The sequence below is a fragment of the Alosa sapidissima genome, chromosome 19 (assembly GCF_018492685.1).
Source record: "Alosa sapidissima isolate fAloSap1 chromosome 19, fAloSap1.pri, whole genome shotgun sequence".
NCBI lineage: Eukaryota > Metazoa > Chordata > Actinopteri > Clupeiformes > Clupeidae > Alosa > Alosa sapidissima.
The window spans coordinates 29,955,030-29,980,319 of NC_055975.1; the positions used below are offsets into that span (position 1 = coordinate 29,955,030).

The window sequence follows — 25,290 nt, forward strand, 5'->3', positions numbered from 1 at the left end:
TTCACCTCGCTTAATCCAAGGGGCGGGCAGAGAATTGTCTTTCAAACTGCCTAGGCATGCAATAGGCCAGCGCTACGACCATATCCGTATCCGGTCGGCAAAACGGCAAATACATCTTTCTTCGAAAGTAATGACTTAAGTGCATTGTGTTGCTCAACTTTCAAAGAAAAGCACAAGTCCAACTCCTCCAAAGTTGATGCCAACGCCGATTCAAACAACCGCTCTTCGTTCGCCATAGCCACCTTCCTTGTTGTTCACAGTCGTAGGACTGTCGTTATCCTGTTAAGCCCGCCTTAAGACTCTCTAACAAAATAGAGCGCTGTGATTGAATAACATCCACGGTGTTAGCCAATAGAAATCCCTATGGTTCGATACTAGACGTACAGGCTGAGCAAATTAATTTGCCGCCGCTAGGGTGCGTCTAGATTTCTAGGCTAACACATTGGTGGTGCTTAGGGAGATTCTGCCTGTGAAGCACTTTGAGTGTCAAGAAAAGTGATATAACTGAAATATGTTGTTGTTACATTAACCCTTCTCACCCCACCCCTTTTTACTCCTGTTAAAAAAAAAAAAAAAATATATATATATATATATATATATATATATATATATATATATATATATATACACACTTTACATTTGATGTTTGTTTGTTAACATTGTTAAATGATGGTGATTCACTAGTCCCCTACAGTATTTTGAAGGAAGGAACCAGTTCTGTATACATTATTGTAACAGATGGGCTAGGTTATTGGTAGTAGTTGAATAGCACACTACACATGCACACACACATACTGTACATACATGCACACACACGACAAACACATAAACACACACACACCCTCACGTCACACACATACAAACACACCTACATACACAAACATGCTTACATGCAGGCGCACACACTCAATAAACACACACAGAAGCACACATATACACAAAAACAACCACAAACTCTGCACACACTCAATTACAAACACACAAAAAAGGAACAAAGTAGGAAATGAACACAATTTGACAAACGTGACGTATTTCTGCGGTACATCTAGTTAATCACAGATTTAGTGCCTTTTTTATTCTTCCTCACAGATTAAGACAAAACACATACTGGGGAATCGTGTGGAGTATTAAATTAAATTAAATTCAATTAACATTTAAATTCAATTAACATTTTTACAGGTCAGAAATAACAATTACAAAAACATGTACAATCACACCCATGCACTCTTCAGCAATGGTCAGGATGTAGTGTATATGGTTTAACCCATTCGTGCTGGATGCTACATGACGCAACATTCGATCTCCCGCCTGATGCTGCGTGGTAGGGATAATAGGATATTTGACCGGCGTATCATCAGAATGTCCGGAAAACCAAACCTCTGCCGGTCACTTTGACCGGCACCATTTTTTTCTAGCGGAAACTCTGGTGTGTGTGTGTGTCTGCTTGTGTGTATGGTATCATTCCCAAGGGTTTAAGGAGCACCTCCTCCGGAACTCTTGCCCTCGTTCTCGTACCCATTTGTTGGCGACTGATGGAGACAACAAAGCAGATTATATAATCCCACACCTCACGACTAGATAAACAGATCATATAATCTCACACCTCAAAACGGGCAAAGCAGATTATATAATCCCACACCTCACGACTGGATAAACAGATCATATAATCTCACACCTCTAGACTGACAAAGCAGATTATATAATCTCACACCTCAAAAATGGAAAAGCAGATTATATAATCTCACACCTCAAAACGGGCAAAACAGATTATAATCTCACACCTCACGACACGCAAATCAGATTATATAATCCCACACCTCAAAACTGGCAAAGCAGATTATATAATCCCACACCTCTAGACTGACAAAGCAGATGATATAATCTCACACCTCAAAAATGGAAAAGCAGATTATATAATCTCACACCTCAAAACGGGCAAAACAGATGAAATAATCTCACCTCAAAAACTGGCTAAAACAGATTATATAATCTCACATCTCAAAACTGGGAAAACAGATTATGTAATCCCACATCTCAAGACTGGGAAAACGGATTAAACAAAATATTTGGTTGTTGAACGTACCATTTATTGCCCCTGAAAGCATTGTATATTGAACGTACCCCATTTATTGCCTTTGAACACGGGACAGCCAGAGTGCAGAGAGAGGTCATCCACCTCTCCATTCTGCAGCAGGTTGAACCACATGACAGCTGATCCCTGCAAACACACACACATATAAACAGAAACATACACATACACACACACGCGTATGCACGCACTCACACACACTAAAATAAAGTTGAATCTAATAGACACACATATACAAACACATAAGATTTGCACCCAGGTGTTTGCACCCAATAGCCATCAATGTTATTTGCACTTAGTGAGAATAGCTTATGTGGCTATTTCCACCAGGCTATTTGCAACTAGTGAGAATAGCTTATGTGGCTTTCCACCAGACTATTTGCAACTAGTGAGAATAGCTTATGTGGCTTTCCACCAGACTATTTGCAACTAGTGAGAATAGCTTATGTGGCCACCAGTCACACAGATACGGTGTTATTGTTATTAGACATGAAGAAACTATATTAGCAAAAACGGAATATATTATTGTTGCTATTAGACATGCAGAAACATTATATATTATTGTTATGATTAGACATGCAGAAATGGTATCTATTATTATTAGACCTGCAGAAACAGTATATTATTATTATTAGACTAAAGGTACTATCACAGACATACAGTACACAGGTTGAGCTGCGCCTTGTTTTAAGTCCATTGGTCCTTCTGGTGCAAGACAGTCAAGTCACACACACACACACACACACACACACACACTGTGTTTGTAGAGATTTTTTACCTTAATTGGCTGTAATGCAGCTCCAACTTCAGGAAACACTGTAGCTCCACCCACCTCCACGTCACTCAGCTAGACACACACACACACACACAGCACACACACACACACACAGCACACACACACACAGCACACACATACACACACACACACAAGCACGCACACACATACACACACACACACACACACACACAGCACACACACACACACAGCACACACACACAAGCACGCACACACACACACACACACAAGCACGCACACACATACACACACACATACAGCACACGCACACACACACAGCACACGCACACAAGCACGCACACACATACACACACACACACAGCACACGCACACACACACAAGCACGCACACACATACACACACACACACACAGCACACACACACACAGCACACGCACACAAGCACGCACACACATACACACACGCACACAGCACACGCACACACACACAGCACACACACACACACACACGCACACACATATATAGTAAACATCAACTCAGAACAGCTAATGAGTTCCACACGCACACGCACACACAATAGTAATTCAGACCCACTGGTTAATTGCCTTTCTAGGTAGCAGTGGTACGCGGGTTGCTCGAAATTGAACGGTGTCAACGACATTATTGGCTAAATGACTTCAATCCATGCAGCACAATCTTGCCACATAGACTACCTGTGTGACAGAAGGATAAGGTTGGAGACAGGTGAGAAGCTGGAGACGCGAGAATTTAAAATAATAAAGACACTCATCTGGGAAAAGCGAAATATGGGATGTATTTGGAGAGGTTCTTAAAGAGGATGACAGTAGTGCTGATTATGTGCTATGCTCTTCTTGTGAAGCCATTTAAAAGTATGACAGCTATAAAACAGGCACGACCAACATGACTCGACACAAACGCTGCCTGTAGAACTCTGCCAGCCTAACTGTGTCACGCTATCCGGCAAAGTATTCTTTGGTCACCGCTAGTCTGAGATTTATGGCTCCCATTGACTCCCATTCAAGAAATCAAAATATACATAAAAAATGTGCTGAGACTAACACAGCTGACTTACGGCAAGAATAACATAAGTTGGAGAAAGCAATGTCATGTGGAGAAATCTTATGAACATTGCCAGCCCCTAGCACTGTGCCAAGACACACACACACACACAGCCCCTAGAACTAGAAGAACAAAGTTTAAAAAGCAAAACGGTGCTGAACTGCGTTCTGTCACTGCTCATGTAATCTGATGCACCGATGCGTTAAATAGGGTTCTGTCCCTGCTGATGTAGTCTGATGCACCGCTGCGTTAAATAGGGTTCTGTCCCTGCTCATGTAGTCTGATGGTAGCCTACGCACCGCTGCGTTAAGGAGGGTTCTGTCCCTGTTCATGTAGTCTGATGGTAGCCTACGCACTGCTGCATTAAGGAGGGTTCTGTCGCTGCACATGTAAAGCTTTTACATTGCTCATTAAGGATACACTGCATGTTGGGCCACATGAACCATTTTGTAAATAAGCGCGTCGGATTGCGGGTTGGGTATCATTTTGTCTTAATTAATTTTAGCGGTTCAAGTTGCGATCGAGTTGATTTAAGTTCCGAGCGAGCGCGGGCCACTTGTGAGCGTACCCGCAGACCACTGCTAGGTAGTAATTCAGTCCAACTGGTCAATTGCCCCTGTAGTTAATTATTCAGTGCCACTGGTCAAGAGGATCATTTGAATAGGAGAATATTAATAAAACAACACTTACATAGATCAACACAGTAGCAATCCTGTCACCCCTTTCATCTCGTATCCCTTCCTTTTAGGCACAAAGTATCAAGGTTAGAAAATGACATTGTTTCTAGTGGAAATATTCCATGAAATGGCCAAATGAATGTTGTACTCACTCCTGCATCATAGTGGGGACCAAAATGACCCCCAACTCCATAATTAAGGACCTAAAACATTAAACACACAAATCACTACAGTTACACACACACACACGCACAAAAAAACGCACACATACACACACACTCTCTCACACAGACACACATGCACACACTCATGCCCATACATGCACTTGCGCACACATAAACTCACACACACACACACACACTCGCATGCATGTACAGGCCCATCACACAAAACCCACAGAGGCATAAACACACACACACAGACACACACACATTAAAGTGTATCACCTGGAGGTTCTCCGCTGTCCCCATGTCCAAACTGGTGATGTCAGCAATCCTGTGACTGATGCGAGAGGCTGACGGGTCGATGACATCATATAACACTGCACTGAGACGGGCACAGACAGACCTCTGATCAGTTAACACTTTTAATAAATCTTTTCCTTCCACCCTCCCTCACTTTACTAAATAAATAACCTTTTTAGCCATCAGCACTGTTGTTATTCGTATGGTTAAAATCTGTGTATGCTACTTGCTGGTAATATCTTCTCCATGCTAACCGAACTATTGCCCACTCAATTACTTATGGCTTTTATTGTGTTATGGGCCTATTCATTTGGTAACTCCTCTCTCATGTTTTTATGGTCATCATGGTACATGATGCTCCTATATGTCAACTTATATGTCCACTCATGGTATATAAAGCTACTACATACAGTATGTCTATTTGTGCAACAACTACACACTAACAGTAAAATGAAAAGCATGTCGTTTTGTTGTAGATGTACTGTAGTGCTGCAGTGAGATAACCAAATGTTTAAACTGTGTATGTACATAACACGCCATCAGTGCAGTACATAACACGCCATCAGTGCAGTACAATACATTACAATCTTCTAACTCTACTCAAACAACAAATATGCTGTTGAATAATGCAAAAACATTTGTGCTAAAAAAAGAAAGCCACCACATCATATGCAATGTTGGCATTAACTAGGTGCAATGCACGTTTTTGGGTGGTTGATGTGACATGGCGTTGTCTTTTGGTCCTGAATGTAAAACATAACTATATACCGATAATAGCAAAATCTGTAAAGAAATGTGGTTATATTTGTCAGAAACCCAAGTGTTGAATTTCCCCTTGGGGATCAATAAAGTATCTATCTATCTATCTATCTATCTATTTATCTATCTATCTATCTGCACTGTAATTTATAACAGTGAACCTATACAGTAGGTTCCAACCAAAACAGGTAAATCACATTTATGTTTTGGTTGTTTGTGAAATGAAATGCATTTACACACAATAACTCATGTCACACCATGTGTCACTAACACCACCAATTAGAGAATAAATAAACACTCCAATACAAAGTCTAAAAGATCATACATATTTGGGAATGGGAGTCAGTACAACAGGACTCAGTGATTTCCATGCCTAATATCTGACATTTGTTTTTGCAAATTTTTCCTGTAAAGCTGATGATACACAAGTCAACATGTTGAGCAATGTTGCTAGGCGATGTTCCTGGTTGTTGCTAGGCGGTGTTGCTAAGTGTTGTGGTTCTTGCAGGTTCCCATTGATATTGAACACCATTTTCTTTCTAAAGGAATGTTCATGATCATCCAATCAGAACACATGGAACTGGTTATGTGGTTGGCTGGTTGCCCAGCAGCATTATTCAAAAAGTTGCCCCATATATCATCACCTTTAGTGTTGAAGCATTCAGAAAAAAAATGAAAGACCAGCTCACCTTTTAGAAACACGGTTTTCCGTAACATATGCGGTTTCTTCAAGATTAACAACTTCGGATCGTGAAAGCTGAGATACAAAAAAATGAATAGTATTCATATTTATTCTACACATATAATCAGGGCTTTGAACCGATTTTTTTTTCCAATCGGTTCGTTCCGAACAGAAACGGAATTATAACGTTTCCGGTTATGAGTTCCACCAATAAATTGACGTTCCCGAACCGGTTAGAACAAAAAAATACTGTTCCCGGAACGGTTAATTTCGTTCCTGTCAGCTGTTTAATGCTATAGAATTATGTCACATCTTTCTCATCCAGCTTAAACCAAATGTAATAATATTACAACCATTATTAAATAATAATAATTATATTATTAATAATAATAATAATTAAATAGGCCTACAATTATTTCAAATGTGTAGTTTATTGTTAAAAGAGAAAATGTCCACACAAACGTAACAACATTATTAAGACACGTGGTTATGCCACTCGGGCAACAACAAATTCCAACTGTCGGGGGGAAAGGCCATCCAGTAGGCCTACTCATACCGTAACACCGTATGGCAAACAGAGGTGTTGGCGCCATTTAGCCAAATGTTCGCTAGTCCATCATTAACGTGGAGTCGAAAAATATAGCTATTGTGTTTAGAATGAGCGTTTTAATTAACGATGGATCGTAATTTACCCCTTATTTAAGATGTGGAGTGGAGACTTTGTAATCCACCGCTCTCTCTCCATACAGTCAGCGAATGTCTGATGTGATGTCACACAGGAAGTGAACCTCAGCCGTCATGGTAACGTGCGCAGGAAAATAATTACTTTTTTTTTTTAGGCAACGAAAACTTTGAGGAACGAAATAAAACCGGTATTAACCGGTTACCATTATTTTTAAATAAGTGTTCCTGTTCCAGAACATAAAAAATAATAACGTTTCCGGTTTTGTTCCTGTTCCCTGTAAAATACAAAAAGTTCCCGGTTTTCGTTTTCGTTCCTTGAACCGGTTCAAAGCCCTGCATATAATAGTTTGTGTCGAGTCATGTTGGTCGTGCCTGTTTTATAGCTGTAATTCATTAACATTTATCTTTCATTTCTGAGTATTTATTTTATAAATCTGATAACTGATTGTCTGTAAATCATTCAGCCGTCTGAGCTGGTGGGGTTACCTCAGGCCTGGCCATCATCTTTATCATGTCCATTTCCTGTTCAGACAGGAAGTCGTGGTAGCGGACGATTCTTGGGTGATCCCACTCGTCCTCCTCCTTCACCGGGGCGTACATGAGGCGAGGGTTCCCTCCTGCAGTGCTGTATCTGCAGAACAGCGCCCTCTGTCTGTGGGGGGTCTGCAGGGCAAAGAATGGGAGAAATAGCAGAGACCTTACAGTAAATTATATTGTGTTGACATCGCTCACATTCTAGCGCTGCTCTCGCTGGAAATGGCATTCATGAGCGCATCTCTGTGCCTGCTTTAGTCATGACTCGAGCCTGTCACTTACCAGCCAATAAAAAAAACAAGGACAAAAAGAAAGTGGCCATAATAGCCAATCAGGAAATAACACCTCTAGCTGGGTAAGACTGAAAGCAACAACCAATGAAAATCGTTCACATGATTCTTCAGAGTGTTTCACAGTGGAAACCGCTGGAGCTCGTCACATCACTTTGAGCACAGAGTAAGTCGTCCCCTGTTTTAATGTTACAACAAAGTTTGACAGAAAAAATGACAAGTTGATCGCTGTTTTTCAATGCTTAGCGTCACTGTAGCCTAAATTTAGCAACAGTTTACCAGCTTGTGCTCTCTCCCTCACACACACACTCACACCATGCGTAGGCTGCATGCACACATGCAGACAATTAATAATACGTATATGTAGAGAGAGTCCTGTAAAAGTAGCCTATATTGTTTGTGAAGCTGTCCTACTGTAAAACTAAACATAGCCTTCTGATAAACTATTCAGAGAGTTGGGGGCCTGTGCCCCAGCAAAGCTCTAGGTCTAGAATCACCTCTGTCACAGAAGACTGTTATTACTGAAGACTGTTAATCTCATAGAAGACTGAGGGCTGACACGGAGCATGACGTCTATATGCCGGAAGGTAATGCCTTATATGGACTTTTCTTCAAGAGAAGCTGGTGGGGACAGTTGGTAAGTGTTCTTTTAGTCTTCTGTAATAAACTCCGGGTTCGCTAACTACGCTGTTGGTGCTTCACTTTATGTGTAAGGACCCTAAGCAAGCTACTGACAAGGTTTGATGCTGTTTTAAACAATATTACTGGTTAAAAAAAATGCTATTTGGGAAGCGTTTCGCTCACGGCCCTTAGCTAATCCACTGTTTGCTATTTGGGGCTATAACGTATACCAGAGCCAGCTCTGTAGTGGTTGATCAACGAAAAATACTGTCTCCATGGCTTATTTGATGTGTTTTTATGTAGAAAAACACCCTTGGGTCAATTTTCGCTGGAATTACACTTTAATGCTTATTAAAAAGGATAAGTCAAGGTAAATATAAGTCAAATGCTTTGACTGGGGTAATTCACCAAGCAGTATAACCTTTCGTAGAACTGTCCAAAAAAGACAGCCCCCTAAAGAGATGGCATCATGTCATATGTTTCAATCGTTATAGTAGTCAGTTCTGTAAGAGTTGGTGATTAGTAATGCCTATAGAACAGTGGTTCTCAACCTTTTTTGAGCAAAGGGCGCCCCCCTTACCTTACTTTGATCTTCAGGCGCCCCCCCACCCCCGCCCACACACACACATACAATTAAAAAAAAAAAAAAACTAGGCTATAGGCCACTCACACTCATGCTATATTGCTTAAATAAAAAAAAGAGCCCATTTCTGTGCTGTTTTGGTTTCTTCTGGAATTATAAGAAAATGTCCCTATGAGCCTATTTTATTATTAAGCAGATTTAGCCCACTGTTAGAAGCAATAGGAGACTGGTTGGATAAAAAAAAAAAAAACACTAATAGCAATATTATAAGACGCCACCAACCCGTTCTCACTTTGATTGACATTCCGGGCAAACAGGGGGTTGATGGTAGGACGCCTTGAATGCTGATCCCTCAGAGACTTGAAGTAGGCCGGATCTTTGGATGCTTTGTCGGGAAGTTTTTGAATGAAATGTTCCTGTAACCGCGAGGGTTTCATGGCCTCATTCGACAAAATGTGATCGCAGAGCAGGCACATACTGTAGGTAAAGTAGTGTTCATCGGTGAAGGAATAAATCCATAATTGATGTAATTTGCATTATACTGTCGGCACTTTTTCTTGCTATCCACCATGTTTGTTTGTGTTGTTTTATTAAAGATGAAGACGTCACAGTGAATTGTGTACATTTTTATTGGTTATTGAATTGTTAAGCCGCGAACTTGGGTTATGTTTATCGGCGTTACTATAGAGATGACGATAGCTGGGGCTGGGGGATGTGAGTCCGGGCGTGTGCAGGCCCGAACTGCACTGTATGACCACTGAGCATAGAACAGTAAAATGTACTGTACCTATTTTTGCACCAAAAATATGTGAAAACCATGAAAGTTTAAAATGTAAAAAAAAAAAAAAAAAAAAAAAAAACTTACGTTCCCAGCGCCCCCCTAGGTTGTATGAACGCCCCCGTTGAGAAACCCTACTATAGAATGAGATCCTGTGTTGATTGGTTATGCCTGTTTTGCTGCCACCGCTCTGTGCTGTTTATTAAAAGAAGCTACTAGTTTCATGCAAGCTGTGTCTCTATGCGTCTCTGATAAAAAGTAACATACACAGCACTCCATATATCATTTTGTGAACTTTTCTTAATATTCATTACAAGTTAAATTTAAAGAGATGGTGGTCTAACGGTGGACCACAAGTGGCACGCCACCGGCAGCATACCACCAGCGGTCCGCTATCTGCCAATCTGATTTTGCTATCTGGGTATTTTATGTTGTACCATTTCAAATCACTTTTATGTCAATTCTTGTGAATGTTACAGTTAAGTCGCCCCACTACTAGTCATTGTGAGAAATACAAGGTGAGGCGCGTGAGCATGTGAACCCAAGTGAGCTAGTTAAGTCATGAAGCTAAAACATAAGCTAGGATAATGAACTGCTTAAATGATAAATCTAAAACATTAGCTAGGATAATGAACTGCTTAAAGGTTGTATCAGCGATTTCAGGGCCAAAAAAGGCCCAAACATAAATGATCACATTCATCTAATCTTTCCTAACGATCCGCTAGCTGCCTGCCCCATACGCATGCCGTCAAAAAAATGTGTCTCTGTAGGCAGACTAGGCTCTGAGATCTGTACCAGGGTTGCCAACTTTGGGTGTTTGGCTGGAGTGAGATTTTGTGAAGTCATAGTGCGTGTGTGTTAAATTTTTCCCTAAACCTAATTTTAAAAATGTCTGTCCCCAGACTTTTTTGCTATGTACAGTATAATCCATGATTTAAGTTTCTTCAAAATGTACAATTATTGATTGCACTTGAAAACAAGACCAGTGTTTTAACCCTGTGGCATGGAAAGATTATGAGCTACTGGGCCCCTGGGCACAGACATGAAATGGGCCCCCCTTCATTTCATTGAAATGAGCGCAGAGCTATAGTAGCCTAATATGATTATTTCTTGCAAATAGCGGCTATAGCACCTTATAAAAGATGAGAAAAAGTTATTTCATGTGATGTCTGTGAGGCTACTTCTCGAGTAGTTCCTAGAGAAGAATGGGCGGCCACACTTTCTGTCGGTCTGCCTCATGTCTAAAGCAGCGTGTTCCGTGAAGGTGCCGCGGACCGGATTAAAATAGCCTAGTCGGTGAATCAACAATCAGAGAAAACTGCGCTGAGAACGTTGTAGGCGGATAATAGACCTACCTGCTGTTGGTCTAGACATAAGTATGCCTTAAACTCATATCCTGTCATTTAGAAACAATGCTGTGGTCTAGCCTGGCAGGCCATCCTATGGTTTGATATTAGACGTACAGGCTGAGCAAATTAATTTGCCGCCGCTAGGGTGCGTCTAGATTTCTAGGCTAGTGGTCTAGTCTAGTCATCAACAAAAAATGAACGGATTGCAAAAAAAAAAGAATGGATTTGGCGTGACATTTCTTGCGTGTGCGTGAGAGCGTGAGATTGGTGCTGAAAGCGTGAGTGTCGGCAACCCTGTCTGTACACAAAAACAATTGCTACCAACAAGGGTTGGCAACCCACTCAAAGGGAAAATAAAGTGTTTCAATGAATAACCGACGAGATGCACGTTTAGGAGAGTTTTAATTGCACGAGAGGGAGGGGGAGGGAGTAGCGAGCTAGCTCTCTGTTTTGTTTGAACATCAACAGAAGTGGCGTATCCCCGCTATTGCTGATACAACCTTTAAATGATAAATCTAAAATATTAGCTAGGCTAATGAACTGTAGTTAAATGATAAATCTAAAACATTAGGCTAATGAACTGTAGTTAAATGATAAATCTAAAACATTAGCTAGGATAATGAACTGCTTAAATGGTGAATCTAAAATATTAGCTAGGCTAATGAACTGCTTAAATGATGCATCTAAAACATTAGCTAGGCTAATGAACTGCTTAAATGATGCATCTAAAACATTAGCTAGGCTAATGAACTGCTTAAATGATGCATCTAAAACATTAGCTAGGCTAATGAACTGCTTAAATGATACATCTAAAACATTAGCTAGGCTAATGAACTGTAGTTAAAGGATACATCTAAAACATTAGCTAGGCTAATGAACTGCTTAAATGATGCATCTAAAACATTAGCTAGGCTAATGAACTGCTTAAATGGTGAATCTAAAACATTAGCTAGGCTAATGAACTGCTTAAATGATGCATCTAAAACATTAGCTAGGCTAATGAACTGCTTAAATGGTGAATCTAAAACATTAGCTAGGCTAATGAACTGTAGTTAAATGATGCATCTAAAACATTAGCTAGGCTAATGAACTGCTTAAATGATACATCTAAAACATTAGCTAGGCTAATGAACTGTAGTTAAATGATACATCTAAAACATTAGCTAGGCTAATGAACTGTAGTTAAATGATACATCTAAAACATTAGCTAGGCTAATGAACTGCTTAAATGATACATCTAAAACATTAGCTAGGCTAATGAACTGCTTAAATGATACATCTAAAACATTAGCTAGGCTAATGAACTGTAGTTAAATGATACATCTAAAACATTAGCTAGGCTAATGAACTGCTTAAATGATACATCTAAAACATTAGCTAGGATAATGAACTGTAGTTAAAGGATAAAGGTAAAACATTAGCTAGGCTAATGAACTGTAGTTAAAGGATAAAGGTAACTTGCCATTCTGCTGCGCTGACTTCTGCACAGGGCCACGTAGGACATGTTGGATGGTTCTGGTATCGTAAACAGGTCAATGGTCGGCTGGGTGAAGATCGGCTGGGTGACTCTGTGGAGCCGGTACTTCAGCAGCTGGAGCCGGGCCTCTTCATTAGCTGGATCTGGAGAACATGAGGACAAGGATGGATTTGACCGATGCTCAAACATGCAGTAGCCTATCCTACACACCAACTGCATAGCCTATATGCAGTACCCTATCCTACACACCAACTGCATAGCCTATCCTACACACCAACTGCATAGCCTTTATGCAGTAGCCTATCCTACACACCAACTGCATAGCCTATATGCAGTAGCCTATCCTACACACCAACTGCATAGCCTAGCCTATATGCAGTAGCCAATCCTACACACCAACTGCATAGCCTAGCCTATATGCAGTAGCCAATCCTACACACCAACTGCATAGCCTATATGCAGTAGCCTATCCTACACACCAACTGCATAGCCTAGCCTATATGCAGTACCCTATCCTACACACCAACTGCATAGCCTATATGCAGTAGCCTATCCTACACACCAACTGCATAGCCTATATGCAGTACCCTATCCTACACACCAACTGCATAGCCTATCCTACACACCAACTGCATAGCCTTTATGCAGTAGCCTATCCTACACACCAACTGCATAGCCTATATGCAGTAGCCTATCCTACACACCAACTGCATAGCCTAGCCTATATGCAGTACCCTATCCTACACACCAACTGCATAGCCTATATGCAGTAGCCTATCCTACACACCAACTGCATAGCCTAGCCTATATGCAGTACCCTATCCTACACACCAACTGCATAGCCTATATGCAGTAGCCTATCCTACACACCAACTGCATAGCCTATATGCAGTAGCCTATCCTACACACCAACTGCATAGCCTTTATGCAGTAGCCTATCCTACACACCAACTGCATAGCCTATATGCAGTAACCTATCCTACACACCAACTGCATAGCCTATATGCAGTAGCCTATCCTACACACCAACTGCATAGTCTAGCCTATATGCAGTACCCTATCCTACACACCAACTGCATAGCCTATATGCAGTAGCCTATCCTACACACCAACTGCATAGCCTAGCCTATATGCAGTACCCTATCCTACACACCAACTGCATAGCCTATATGCAGTAGCCTATCCTACACACCAACTGCATAGCCTAGCCTATATGCAGTACCCTATCCTACACACCAACTGCATAGCCTATATGCAGTAGCCTACCCTACACACCAAACACCAACTGCATAGCCTATATGCAGTACCCTATCCTACACACCAACTGCATAGCCTATATGCAGTACCCTATCCTACACACAAACTGCATAGCCTAGCCTATATGCAGTAGCCTATCCTACACACCAACTGCATAGCCTAGCCTATATGCAGTAGCCTATCCTACACACCAACTGCATAGCCGATATGCAGTAGCCTATCCTACACACCAACTGCATAGCCTATATGCAGTAGCCTATCCTACACACCAACTGCATAGCCTATATGCAGTAGCCTATCCTACACACCAACTGCATAGCCTAGCTTATATGCAGTAGCCTATCCTACACACCAACTGCATAGCCTATATGCAGTAGCCTATCCTACACACCAACTGCATAGCCTATATGCAGTAGCCTATCCTACACACCAACTGCATAGCCTTATTGCAGTAGCCTATCCTACACACCAACTGCATAGCCTAGCCTATATGCAGTAGCCTATCCTACACACCAACTGCATAGCCTAGCTGCAGTAACCTAACCTGACTCTCGCCAGATGAATTTCATTCCACCTAGCACCACTTACTGTATCCATCTGGGATCAATCTATTGGAGTGGTGCTTCAGAAGGCTGGGCCTAATCAAAAAATGCTTGCATATGATTGGATAAGCCACTTGTCCGTCATCTATTGATGTGCTACTTCAACCACTCACATCAAAGCCAACCCGTGACACTGAGAACAGTCTCACAGTCGCTTCTACGCTACGTAACATCTATGAAACTCCCGCCCTACGTCCTGATTGGCTCTACCATACAATCTGGTGCAGAAATCACTCTCACTGGAAGAGGTCCCAGATGGATGTGAGTGGAGCTAGGCGGAGCTAAGCGGAACGAAATTCATCTGGCGAGGGTCAGGTTAGCAGTAACCTATCCTACACACTAACTGCATAGCCTATATGCAGACAGTAGTGTCGAATGGTGAAACATTTTTTGTTTTGTTTTTGTGTGTATTTCCTCACATGGACTAGTTGTTTTTACTGAGTGGATAATGGGTTCTACAGCCATTTGTAGCCTACATATAAGAAAAGATACGCAGCCTGAACAGCGGTCAACATTATTGCTCTGACATCACTGCTGCTGGTAATCACGTAGCCTACCCTCGTCCACCACCTGCTCGGTGAGGTCAATGGCCGTGTCGAAGTCTCCCAGGCTGAAGGCTGACGAGGCGAAAAGAAGCTTCACATCACTGATGGAGACCCAGGCTGCGTTCCCTTTCTTCAGGAGTTGGTACGACTCCTGCAGCCACAGACAGGCCAGCTGGAACTTCTGATTCTTGTACGCCACCTTAGCCACGTGGAAACACTCGTCTGGGTCTAACCGGGAGGCCTGCTTCGTACCTGGGGAAGAAATACACAGTCGTAGGTGTGTGTGTGTGTTTGTGTTACTTTATGTGTGTGTGTATGTGCTTGTTTGTGTAAGTGTATGTGTGTGCATGTGGGTGTGTGTTTGCAGGTGTGTGTGTGTTTGTGTACAGTATCTGTGTGTATGTGTGAGTGTGTAAATGTGTGTGTGTGTGTGTGTGTGTGTGTATGTATGTGTGCGCATTTGTGTGTGTGTTTATGTACGTGTGTGCATATGGGGGGGGGGGGGGGTCGTTGCTTTTACCTTACCATTACCTTACGCATGCCAGTTATGTATCCACCAGCTGCCTGCCTGCAGCCTACTTCCAAAACTCCAAAGCTGCTTGCTGTCAGATTTGGTTCCGAGGGAACAAGTTCAGTGTATCAACAACACTCAATAACAGTTTATGTGATGTGTTTATCAATTAAATTCCCAACAATTTCACAACAGCTAGTTCTGGAGTAGGCCATTCAACTTCAACGCTTGCTTACGACGAGACTCAGGCTGCGCAGTCGGCACCCGCTTCCTTATTTGGGTTTTGGGTTGCCAGGTTTTAGCCTATGACAAAACGGTTGAAATTGAAACTAAGTGATCGTGTATGTGTAGGGTGTATTTCATACACAATCTGGCAACCTGAATGGATCAATGATTTTAAAATGAAGTTTGATTGCCATGCAAATTACGGGAGTTTTCCGGGAGAAATAACAAAACGGGAGGGTGCTGGGAGATAACCTTGAAATACGGGAGAAACCCGGGAAAAACGGGAGTTTTGACAGGTATGGTGTGTGTGTGACTGTGTGTACAGGTGCCCATGTGTGTGTGTTACTTTATTTGTATGTGTATATGCTTGTTTGTGTGAGTGTATGTGCTTGCAGGTGTGTGTGTTTGTGTACCTGTGTGTATCTGTATGTGTGCACATGTGTGTGTGCATGTTTATGAATGTGTATACATTTGTGTACAGATGCCCGTGTGTGTGTGTGTGTTTATGTATGTGCGTCTGTGTATGTGTGTACAGATGCCCGTGTGTGTGTGTGTGTACCTGCCAGGCCATGTCCCATGATGCTTTGCGGCTCCAGCCTGTAGATCTCCTGCAGTCTGATGAGGCCCAGTGCCACTCCGTCCACCTCCTTCTGCTCTGGGAGGTCTTCAAGTGTAGAGGACAGGGCCTCCAGAAAATCTGAATCACACACACACATCAACACACACACACACACGTAAACAGTACATCATACACACACACACACACTCATTAAAACAACAATGAATGAATGTTAAAGGATAATTCCGGTATTTAGCACTTTGAGTCCATTTTCTGGATAGTTTTGGATGAACTAGAGTGGTGGACACCGAAATGTTGACGATGGGTCCTGTCTCAACTTTTCTGACTCGTTTTGAATCGCGTACTTGCATAAGCTAAGGGTCTAATCTGATTCAATGAGCTGGAGCTAAAAGTGTTACTGTCAGACTTGGCGAACGGCTGGATGAACTGGGGAAAGGTAAAACTCAACAGTTTAACTCAAGGGGAGGTGGAAAACGAGTGTATTTCCCCAAATGGTGGCATATCCCTTTAACGTCGTAGCATCTATGAGTATGTTGCTAAGCTACAAGTTTGAAGCTAACGCCAACTTGCTTGCTTACTTGATTAGCCGAGTCGTTTTAAGCAGACTTCACACACTCCATTCGAATAAAAAACACAAATTAATTGTAACTTACATTGGGTGGGGTAGGAAAACGTCCGTTTCATCGTCGTTGTACGAACCAGACAACAAGAAAGTAAACTTTCTTCAAGAGGATGCTTGAAAGGAGTGTGGTTGAATGCAATTATGGCGTGTGAAGTGGCCTGTAGGAATCAATGACGCAAGGAGAACGCTACTGTGCATGCGCACAAGTTAATTACGGGATGTGTAGTTTTAGGGGAGTGCCAGATTGAATGCATTAGAAGCTGAGACAGTTGGATTCACAGGTGACACCTGTGCCAGTGTTCTGATTAGCCCGGGAACTACTCAGCTGGCTTTAGGCCATTATGACATCACAGCCATTCAAGTCTATGGGGGAAACTAATAACTCTGATAACTCTGAACTAATAACTCTCTTGCCCCACTCCAGACCTTCAGAACGGTTATTTCAACATGTCTGTACGTTAAGCGGTTAGAGTCGCATTCATTCTTGAAAAGGTAAAAAGAAAAGGTTATAAAGGGCAGCCGTGGCCTACTGGTTAGCACTTCGGACCTGCAACCGGAGGGTTGCCGGCTCGAACCCCGACCAGTAGGCACAGCTGAAGTGCCCTTGAGCAAGGCACCTAACCCCCTCACTGCGCCGGGATTAGTCTGGGCTTCACCTCACTGTGTGTTCACTGTGTGCTGAGTGTGTTTCACTAATTCACGGATTGGGATAAATGCAGAGACCAAATTTCCCTCACGGGACCAAAAGAGTATATATACTTATACTATACTTATACTTATGCCCATAGGCAGCCACTCTGAAGCAGTAAAGGCGATTCAAAACGAGTCAGAAAAGTCGAGACAGGACCAATCGTCAAAATTTCGGTGTCCACCACTCTAGTTCATCCAAAACAAACCAGGAAAGGGACTCAAAGTGCTTAATACCGGAATTATCCTTTAAGCTACCATATATAGTTCCCTTCTTATTGTAAAAGAACACATTGTGAAACGTGACTAGATGCTGTGGCCATACCGACAATCTAAAACACACACACACACACACCACAGCGTGGGACATGGCAGGATGTCATGGCCATGGCAAAATCTAAAACACACACACACCACAGTGTGGTCATACCGTCTGAGGGCCTCTGTTGGGTGTACCTCACTATGTCATTAAACTTCCATTTGATTCGGTTCACCAGCTGGTAGGCTGTGATGGGGTTGCTGAGGTCACTTGGCTGGTCAACAGAGAGGCCCCGCAAGACCTTCAGCACTCTGGAGAGGAAGAGAGAGAGACCGCTAGACATCAGTAGTGTTCTATACCCTAACATCACAGAACACATCAGTAGTGGTCTATACCCTAACATCACAGAACCACTAGACATCAGTAGTGTTCTATACCCTAACATCACAGAACACATCAGTAGTGTTCTACCCTAACATCACAGAACCACTAGACATCAGTAGTGTTCTACCCTAACATCACAGAACACATCAGTAGTGTTCTACCCTAACATCACAGAACCACTAGAGATCAGTAGTGTTCTATACCCTAACACCACAGAACACATCAGTAGTGTTCTACCCTAACATCACAGAACCGCTAGACATTAGTAGTCTTCTATACCCTAACATCACAGAACACATCAGTAGTGTTCTACCCTAACATCAGAGAACACATCAGTAGTGTTCTATACCCTAACATCACAGAACTGCTAGACATCAGTAGTGTTCTACCCTAACATCGCAGAACATATCAGTAGTGTTCTACCCTAACATCACAGAACACATCAGTAGTGTTCTATACCCTAACATCAGAGAACACATCAGTAGTGTTCTACCCTAACATCACAGAACATATCAGTAGTGTTCTATACCCTAACTATACCCTAACATCACAGAACCACTAGACATCAGTAGTGTTCTATACCCTAACATCACAGAACATATCAGTAGTGTTCTATACACTAACATCACAGAACACATCAGTAGTGTTCTACCCTAACATCACAGAACCACTAGACATCAGTAGTGTTCTACCCTAGCATCACAGAACATATCAGTAGTGTTCTACCCTAACATCACAGAACATATCAGTAGTGTTCTATACCCTAACATCACAGAACACAGTAGTGTTCTACCCTAACATCACAGAACACATCAGTAGTGTTCTATACCCTAACATCACAGAACACATCAGTAGTGTTCTACCCTAACATCACAGAACACATTAGTAGAGGTCATCCATAGTGTTCTATACCCTAACATCACGTTGCCACTAGATGTCAGGATCCATACACTAACCAAAAAGAACTATAGGAATATTAGTGTTTTGGGACATACTATTATAGTAATAGTGGTTAAATAAAATTAATAAAAAAATGTTTGTGGGAAAAGAGTTAAAATATGCCCTTTTTAAGTTGTAGTCCACTTAAAATGCAGAGCCACACGTGTTGTAATTCTCCATTCCCCTAGATGGCGCCGTATTGTGTATGTTGGCTGAGCCACCTATTTTGATCATTGGTATAATAAGTGGTGAAAGCCTTTGTGTTTGAATATATTAAAATACATATCACACAGCTGAGACTAAAGAGGGACCTCAGTGTTACCGACACACCCATATGATCCATCTACCACACAAGTATGAGCTTTACCTGTTTAGTTCGTGTATGTGTTTTATCTCTTCCCTGATGTATCTGGCAAAGTTCAGCATGAGGGTCTGATCCACAATCATAAGATCTTCCATCTCCTCTGAAAGATCCAGAAACACACATATCTTTACAGACAAAGAGGCTACAAGATACAGATCAGCAGGCATTAGGTATTTAATTAGGTCATTTTATTAAGTACACTTCAGCGCAGTTGAGGTGTAATTCTCAAGTTTACTTAATGTTAGTTTACTAGTACTTGTGGTATACTTGTCAGTGTACTATTTTAATACTTCTTCGGACTAGATTGGCCCACTTTTCAGTTAATAAAAATTAACTCGTAAGTATAAAAATGCCACCAATCCTCAACCAACAACTTCAAACTGAGCTGCTATTTGCACTTAAACTCTTTTATATCCTGATATTTTAGTTTCTTTCATTTCATCTTTTTACTTTCTTTTAACTTTTACTTTCTGAAGCCAGACTTTTACACCTCTGTTACGCTTAATGCTTAATAAACAAAGTGTTGAACAGATTTAGATCCCTCTTGAAAGACCCAAAACTATCACAGGAACACACACACACACACACACACACACACACACACACACACACACACATACACACTGGGCAACTCATTCTAACATGGAATCACTGAGGAAAAGAGTCTTGAATTTGACCTAGCGTTTATGGCTGGCAAACACAACAGACGCTCATCAGAAGACCGCAGTGGGCGGTTGGGGATGTACATCTTAATCATTGAATTAAGAAATCAGGGAGCAGATCCAGTCTCCTATAGGTGCATGTATTGAACTTAGAGGTGTACTGGTAATGTACTAATGGTAAAGGGTTTAAATGGGTACTGGTAGTGTACTAATGGTCAATGGATTAGAGGTGTACTGGTAGTGTACTAATGGTCAATGGATTAGAGGTGTACTGGTAGTGTACTAATGGTCAATGGATTAGAAGTGTACTGGTAGTGTACTAATGGTAAAGGGTTTAAATGGGTACTGGTAGTGTACTAATGGTCAATGGATTAGAGGTGTACTGTTAGTGTACTAATGTTCAATGGATTAGAGGTGTACTGTTAGTGTACTAATGGTCAATGGATTAGAGGTGTACTGTTAGTGTACTAATGGTCAATGGATTAGAAGTGTACTGGTAGTGTACTAATGGTAAAGGGTTTAAATGGGTACTGGTAGTGTACTAATGGTCAATGGATTAGAGGTGTACTGTTAGTGTACTAATGGTCAATGGATTAGAGGTGTACTGTTAGTGTACTAATGGTCAATGGATTAGAGGTGTACTGTTAGTGTACTAATGGTAAAGGGTTTAAATGGGTACTGGTAGTGTACTAATGGTCAATGGATTAGAGATGTACTGTTAGTGTACTAATGGTCAATGGATTAGAGGTGTACTGTTAGTGTACTAATGGTCAATGGATTAGAGGTGTACTGGTAGTGTACTAATGGTCAATGGATTAGAAGTGTACTGGTAGTGTACTAATGGTCAGGTGTCATGCCTCTCATTCACACACTCACACAACTAGGGATGTAACGATATCGGTTATAGTGACCAAAATTATCACAGTTTTCAGTATCATCACGGTATTTCTAAAAGTGTGTTCAATATGTTCAGAAAGCACTGATAGGCCTACACAAGCTGAAATAGTTTCAAAAAGTGTCCCGTTCACTTTTTTCTTCATGTTTAATTGGCTATGTGCTTATAGCTTAACTTACCCTACCATAACTTGGAGTTTGCTATTTCTGTTATTTGGATGCAATGAGTGAGACCAAAGTAAGCGTTCAAAATAAAACTTTAGGCTACTGTATTCTCCTGATATCGTGAGTGGAATGGATTTAATGTGGACGCGAACATAAAAAGACGCAGAGTGGCTACAGTACATGATACAGTGCACATTTTGTGGTGAAAAAGTTCCGCCTTTTAAAATCAGGTGTAGCCTAATCCGAATCGTAGTTAAAACCATCAATTAGAGAACAGAATCAGTAGGGTACCAGTTTTGTTCCATTGTACCAGGCCTACTGTATGTCAAAAGCAGGCTCGGATGAAGCTGGGAAGGATTAAAAACTCGGTTTCCACACTGCGGTAATCAACAGTGATAATCATGATATTTGAAATGAAAACGGTAATTATTATCGTCAACATTTTTATCGCGGTTTACCATTATACCGGTAATCGTTACATCCCTATACACAACGATGGTGTAGGCTGCCAGGTGTCGTGCTTTGACAGGATCAGGAGGAGTTGGCAACCTTCCAGTTGCTAGACGACTCTTCTACCTCCTGAGCCACTGCTGCCACCTACCATCATGTACTTCTATCTCACTTTTTAGTTCATGATAATATACTTAAAGTATATCCTCAGTAAACTATAAGTAAGGGATAATGTATAGAACGCTGGTCATTATTGGGAAAATAAGTCCCGACAGGGCGAACCGGACCCCGACGTGCAGTGGAGGGGTCTTGTTCCGCCCTGAAATAAGTTTTCTGCCGTGTAATAAGTTTTAATAATTATTATACTGCAAGTATACTTGTAAGTTTTCTTTAGCCTACATGGACTTCACATCTTACTTTTAAAGTATACTACTAGGTTTCCATTCAGGTATGATATTTATACTTGAAGCACATTTACATGTCCTTTAAGTAGTCTTAAAGTTCACTAATATAAATAATACCAATGAACTACACATACAAAAAAAATCACAACAATTTTTTTTTTATATAAATCAAAATGTCTATGGAGATTAATTTATGCATTCAGGTAGTTGTAGTTTCAACAAAGGTAAAAACACTGGATTAAAAAAGTATAAAACACAAGACATTTCAGTGTTCATCCAAATACTTTCATCAGTTGTTTAGTGTGCTGTCTGGCTTTTTTAATCCAAATACTTTCATCAGTTGTTTAGTGTCAGGATACCCACAGACTCAGGTTAACAGGATCGGTTCAAGCATCAAAGCAGTATTTATTAGAAGAATACGTGTCTCAGTCTAAACTCACAGAAGAACAATCCAAAATGAACAGGGTAAATGAGAAGCCTCCAAAAACACACAGAAGATCCAGAAACAGCATAAACGGAAAACCAAAGAGAGTCCTTAAAGAATGTCCAAACGCACAGAAGATACTGACTTAACTAAGGGAGAGAAAAGTCCAAGATCAAGGGCAGAGAGCACTGTGTGACGGCCAAGGGCACCGATCTGAGTCTCTGGAACAGCGACGAGGACAGACACAGACAGGTAGCCCAGGTCTCAGCTGCTTAAAAAGAGTTTCAGTGTGATTACCCACAGGTGTGTACTCAGTACTCAGTACTCAGGGGAGAATGATTGAGTGGCTGCCGGCGATTGAGGAGTGGGTGTGGCTGAGGCAGAACCTGGCATGGCTGTGACATTTAGTGTACTGTCTGGCTTTTTTAATCTAAATACTTCCATCAGTGGTGTTCAACCAAATATTGTGGCCAAAACATAACGACTTAAGTAATTAATCCAACCCAGAATATGTCATGCAGCCTCAAAGATCAGTCTCTGGCTACCTACAAGTAAATATACTTGGACTTCTCTGTCAGTATACTAAGTACCAAGTAAAGGCTAGATATACTTAAACCTTTATGTTATCAGTATAAGCCAAGTACACTTTAGGATAAATCAATTTATGATCAGTACACAAAAAGTTAACTATGTATATTTACTTATTTTTAAAGTTTAAAATTGGTATACTAATACTACATTTCCATAAACTTCAATGGAGATGGAGATCAATTAAAAAATCAATCAACCAGGCCTCTATGTAACCAGAGGAGTAGTGTCATGACCCAGCAGCAACGTGTCGTGTGTGTGTGTGTGTGTTACCTGTAGAAGAGTAGTACTCATGTCGTGTGTGTGTGTGTGTGTTACCTGTAGAAGAGTAGTACTCATGTCGTGTGTGTGTGTGTGTGTTACCTGTAGAAGGGTAGTACTCATGTCGTGTGTGTGTGTGTGTGTTACCTGTAGAAGAGTAGTACTCATGTCGTGTGTGTGTGTGTGTGTGTGTTACCTGTAGAAGAGTAGTACTCATGTCGTGTGTGTGTGTGTGTGTTACCTGTAGAAGAGTAGTACTCATGTCGTGTGTGTGTGTGTGTGTTACCTGTAGAAGAGTAGTACTCATGTCGTGTGTGTGTGTGTGTGTGTTACCTGTAGAAGAGTAGTACTCATGTCGTGTGTGTGTGTGTGTGTGTTACCTGTAGAAGAGTAGTACTCATGTCGTGTGTGTGTGTGTGTGTTACCTGTAGAAGAGTAGTACTCATGTCGTGTGTGTGTGTGTGTGTTACCTGTAGAAGAGTAGTACTCATGTCCAGTGGAGAGCTTCCCCAGCAGCAGGAATAACAGGAGTTGTCTTAGCACCATCTTTTCGTACTTCACACACACACACACACAGCCGTCTTCTTGAACTCCGCGTCTGATGCCCTGCCTGTCACTGTCGTCCCTTTAAAACGAGCCATCACGTGCCACAGACGTCTTAGTGGACAAAACTTGACCAACCAGTCTGAAGTGAAACCAATCTCATGCCTAGCCATGGCACACACACACACACACACACACACACACACACACGGGTTATGGGGGTTTCCTGCAGTCTGTTTATAACCTGTTTACAACCTAACGGGAGATTTCTCAGGGCCTTCCCGAAACTAGTCGCTGTCTACTCCTGTCAGGTGCTGAGTGCACTCTGCTGGGAAGCACCCTCAGAGCTAATGAAGTTGCCTTAGTGAGTAGGTATAATACTGCCCCCAGCCTAGTGAGTATAATGCCCCCAGCCTAGTGAGTATAATGCCCCCAGCCTAGTGAGTAGGGTATAATACTGCCCCCAGCCTAGTGAGTAGGGTATAATACTGCCCCCAGCCTAGTGAGTATACTGCACCCAGCCTAGTGAGTAGGGTATCCCAGCCTAGTGAGTATACTGCACCCAGCCTAGTGAGTATACTGCACCCAGCCTAGTGAGTATACTGCACGCAGCCTAGTGAGTAGGTATAATACTGCCCCCAGCCTAGTGAGTATACTGCACCCAGCCTAGTGAGTATACTGCACCCAGCCTAGTGAGTATACTGCACCCAGCCTAGTGAGTAGGGTATAATACTGCCCCCAGCCTAGTGAGTATAATGCCCCCAGCCTAGTGCGTAGGGTATCCCAGCCTAGTGAGTAGGGTATCCCAGCCTAGTGAGTAGGTATAATACTGCACCCAGCCTAGTGAGTATACTGCACCCAGCCTAGTGAGTATACTGCACCCAGCCTAGTGAGTATACTGCACCCAGCCTAGTGAGTAGGGTATCCCAGCCTAGTGAGTAGGGTATAATAATGTATAATACTGCACCTAGCTTTGGGACAAACTTCACTCTAGGATCATTATCATTTGTGTGTGTGTGTGTGTGTGTGTTTCTGGATCAATTATCAGTAATAGCTCATCAATCATTCTGAATCTCATTCAGAATAGCATCATATACTCAT

General features: G+C 41.8%; 1 protein-coding gene across 1 annotated transcript; it reads right to left on the reverse strand.

Moving 5' to 3' along the window:
• Window positions 1–1,160: 1,160 nt before the first annotated feature.
• Window positions 1,161–24,255, reverse strand: zgc:152670 (uncharacterized protein LOC557059 homolog). Its single transcript, XM_042072996.1, has 14 exons — window positions 24,117–24,255; window positions 19,802–19,898; window positions 18,283–18,422; window positions 16,523–16,660; window positions 15,240–15,479; window positions 12,809–12,966; window positions 7,678–7,854; window positions 6,515–6,582; window positions 5,049–5,148; window positions 4,755–4,805; window positions 4,616–4,666; window positions 2,868–2,936; window positions 2,122–2,218; window positions 1,161–1,529 (listed from the first exon to the last, which is right to left on the reverse strand). Exons 1-14 carry the CDS (start codon window positions 24,190–24,192, stop codon window positions 1,459–1,461), a joined length of 1,533 nt encoding a protein of 510 aa, XP_041928930.1. The 5' UTR covers window positions 24,193–24,255; the 3' UTR covers window positions 1,161–1,458.
• Between the last annotated feature and the right edge of the window lie 1,035 nt (window positions 24,256–25,290).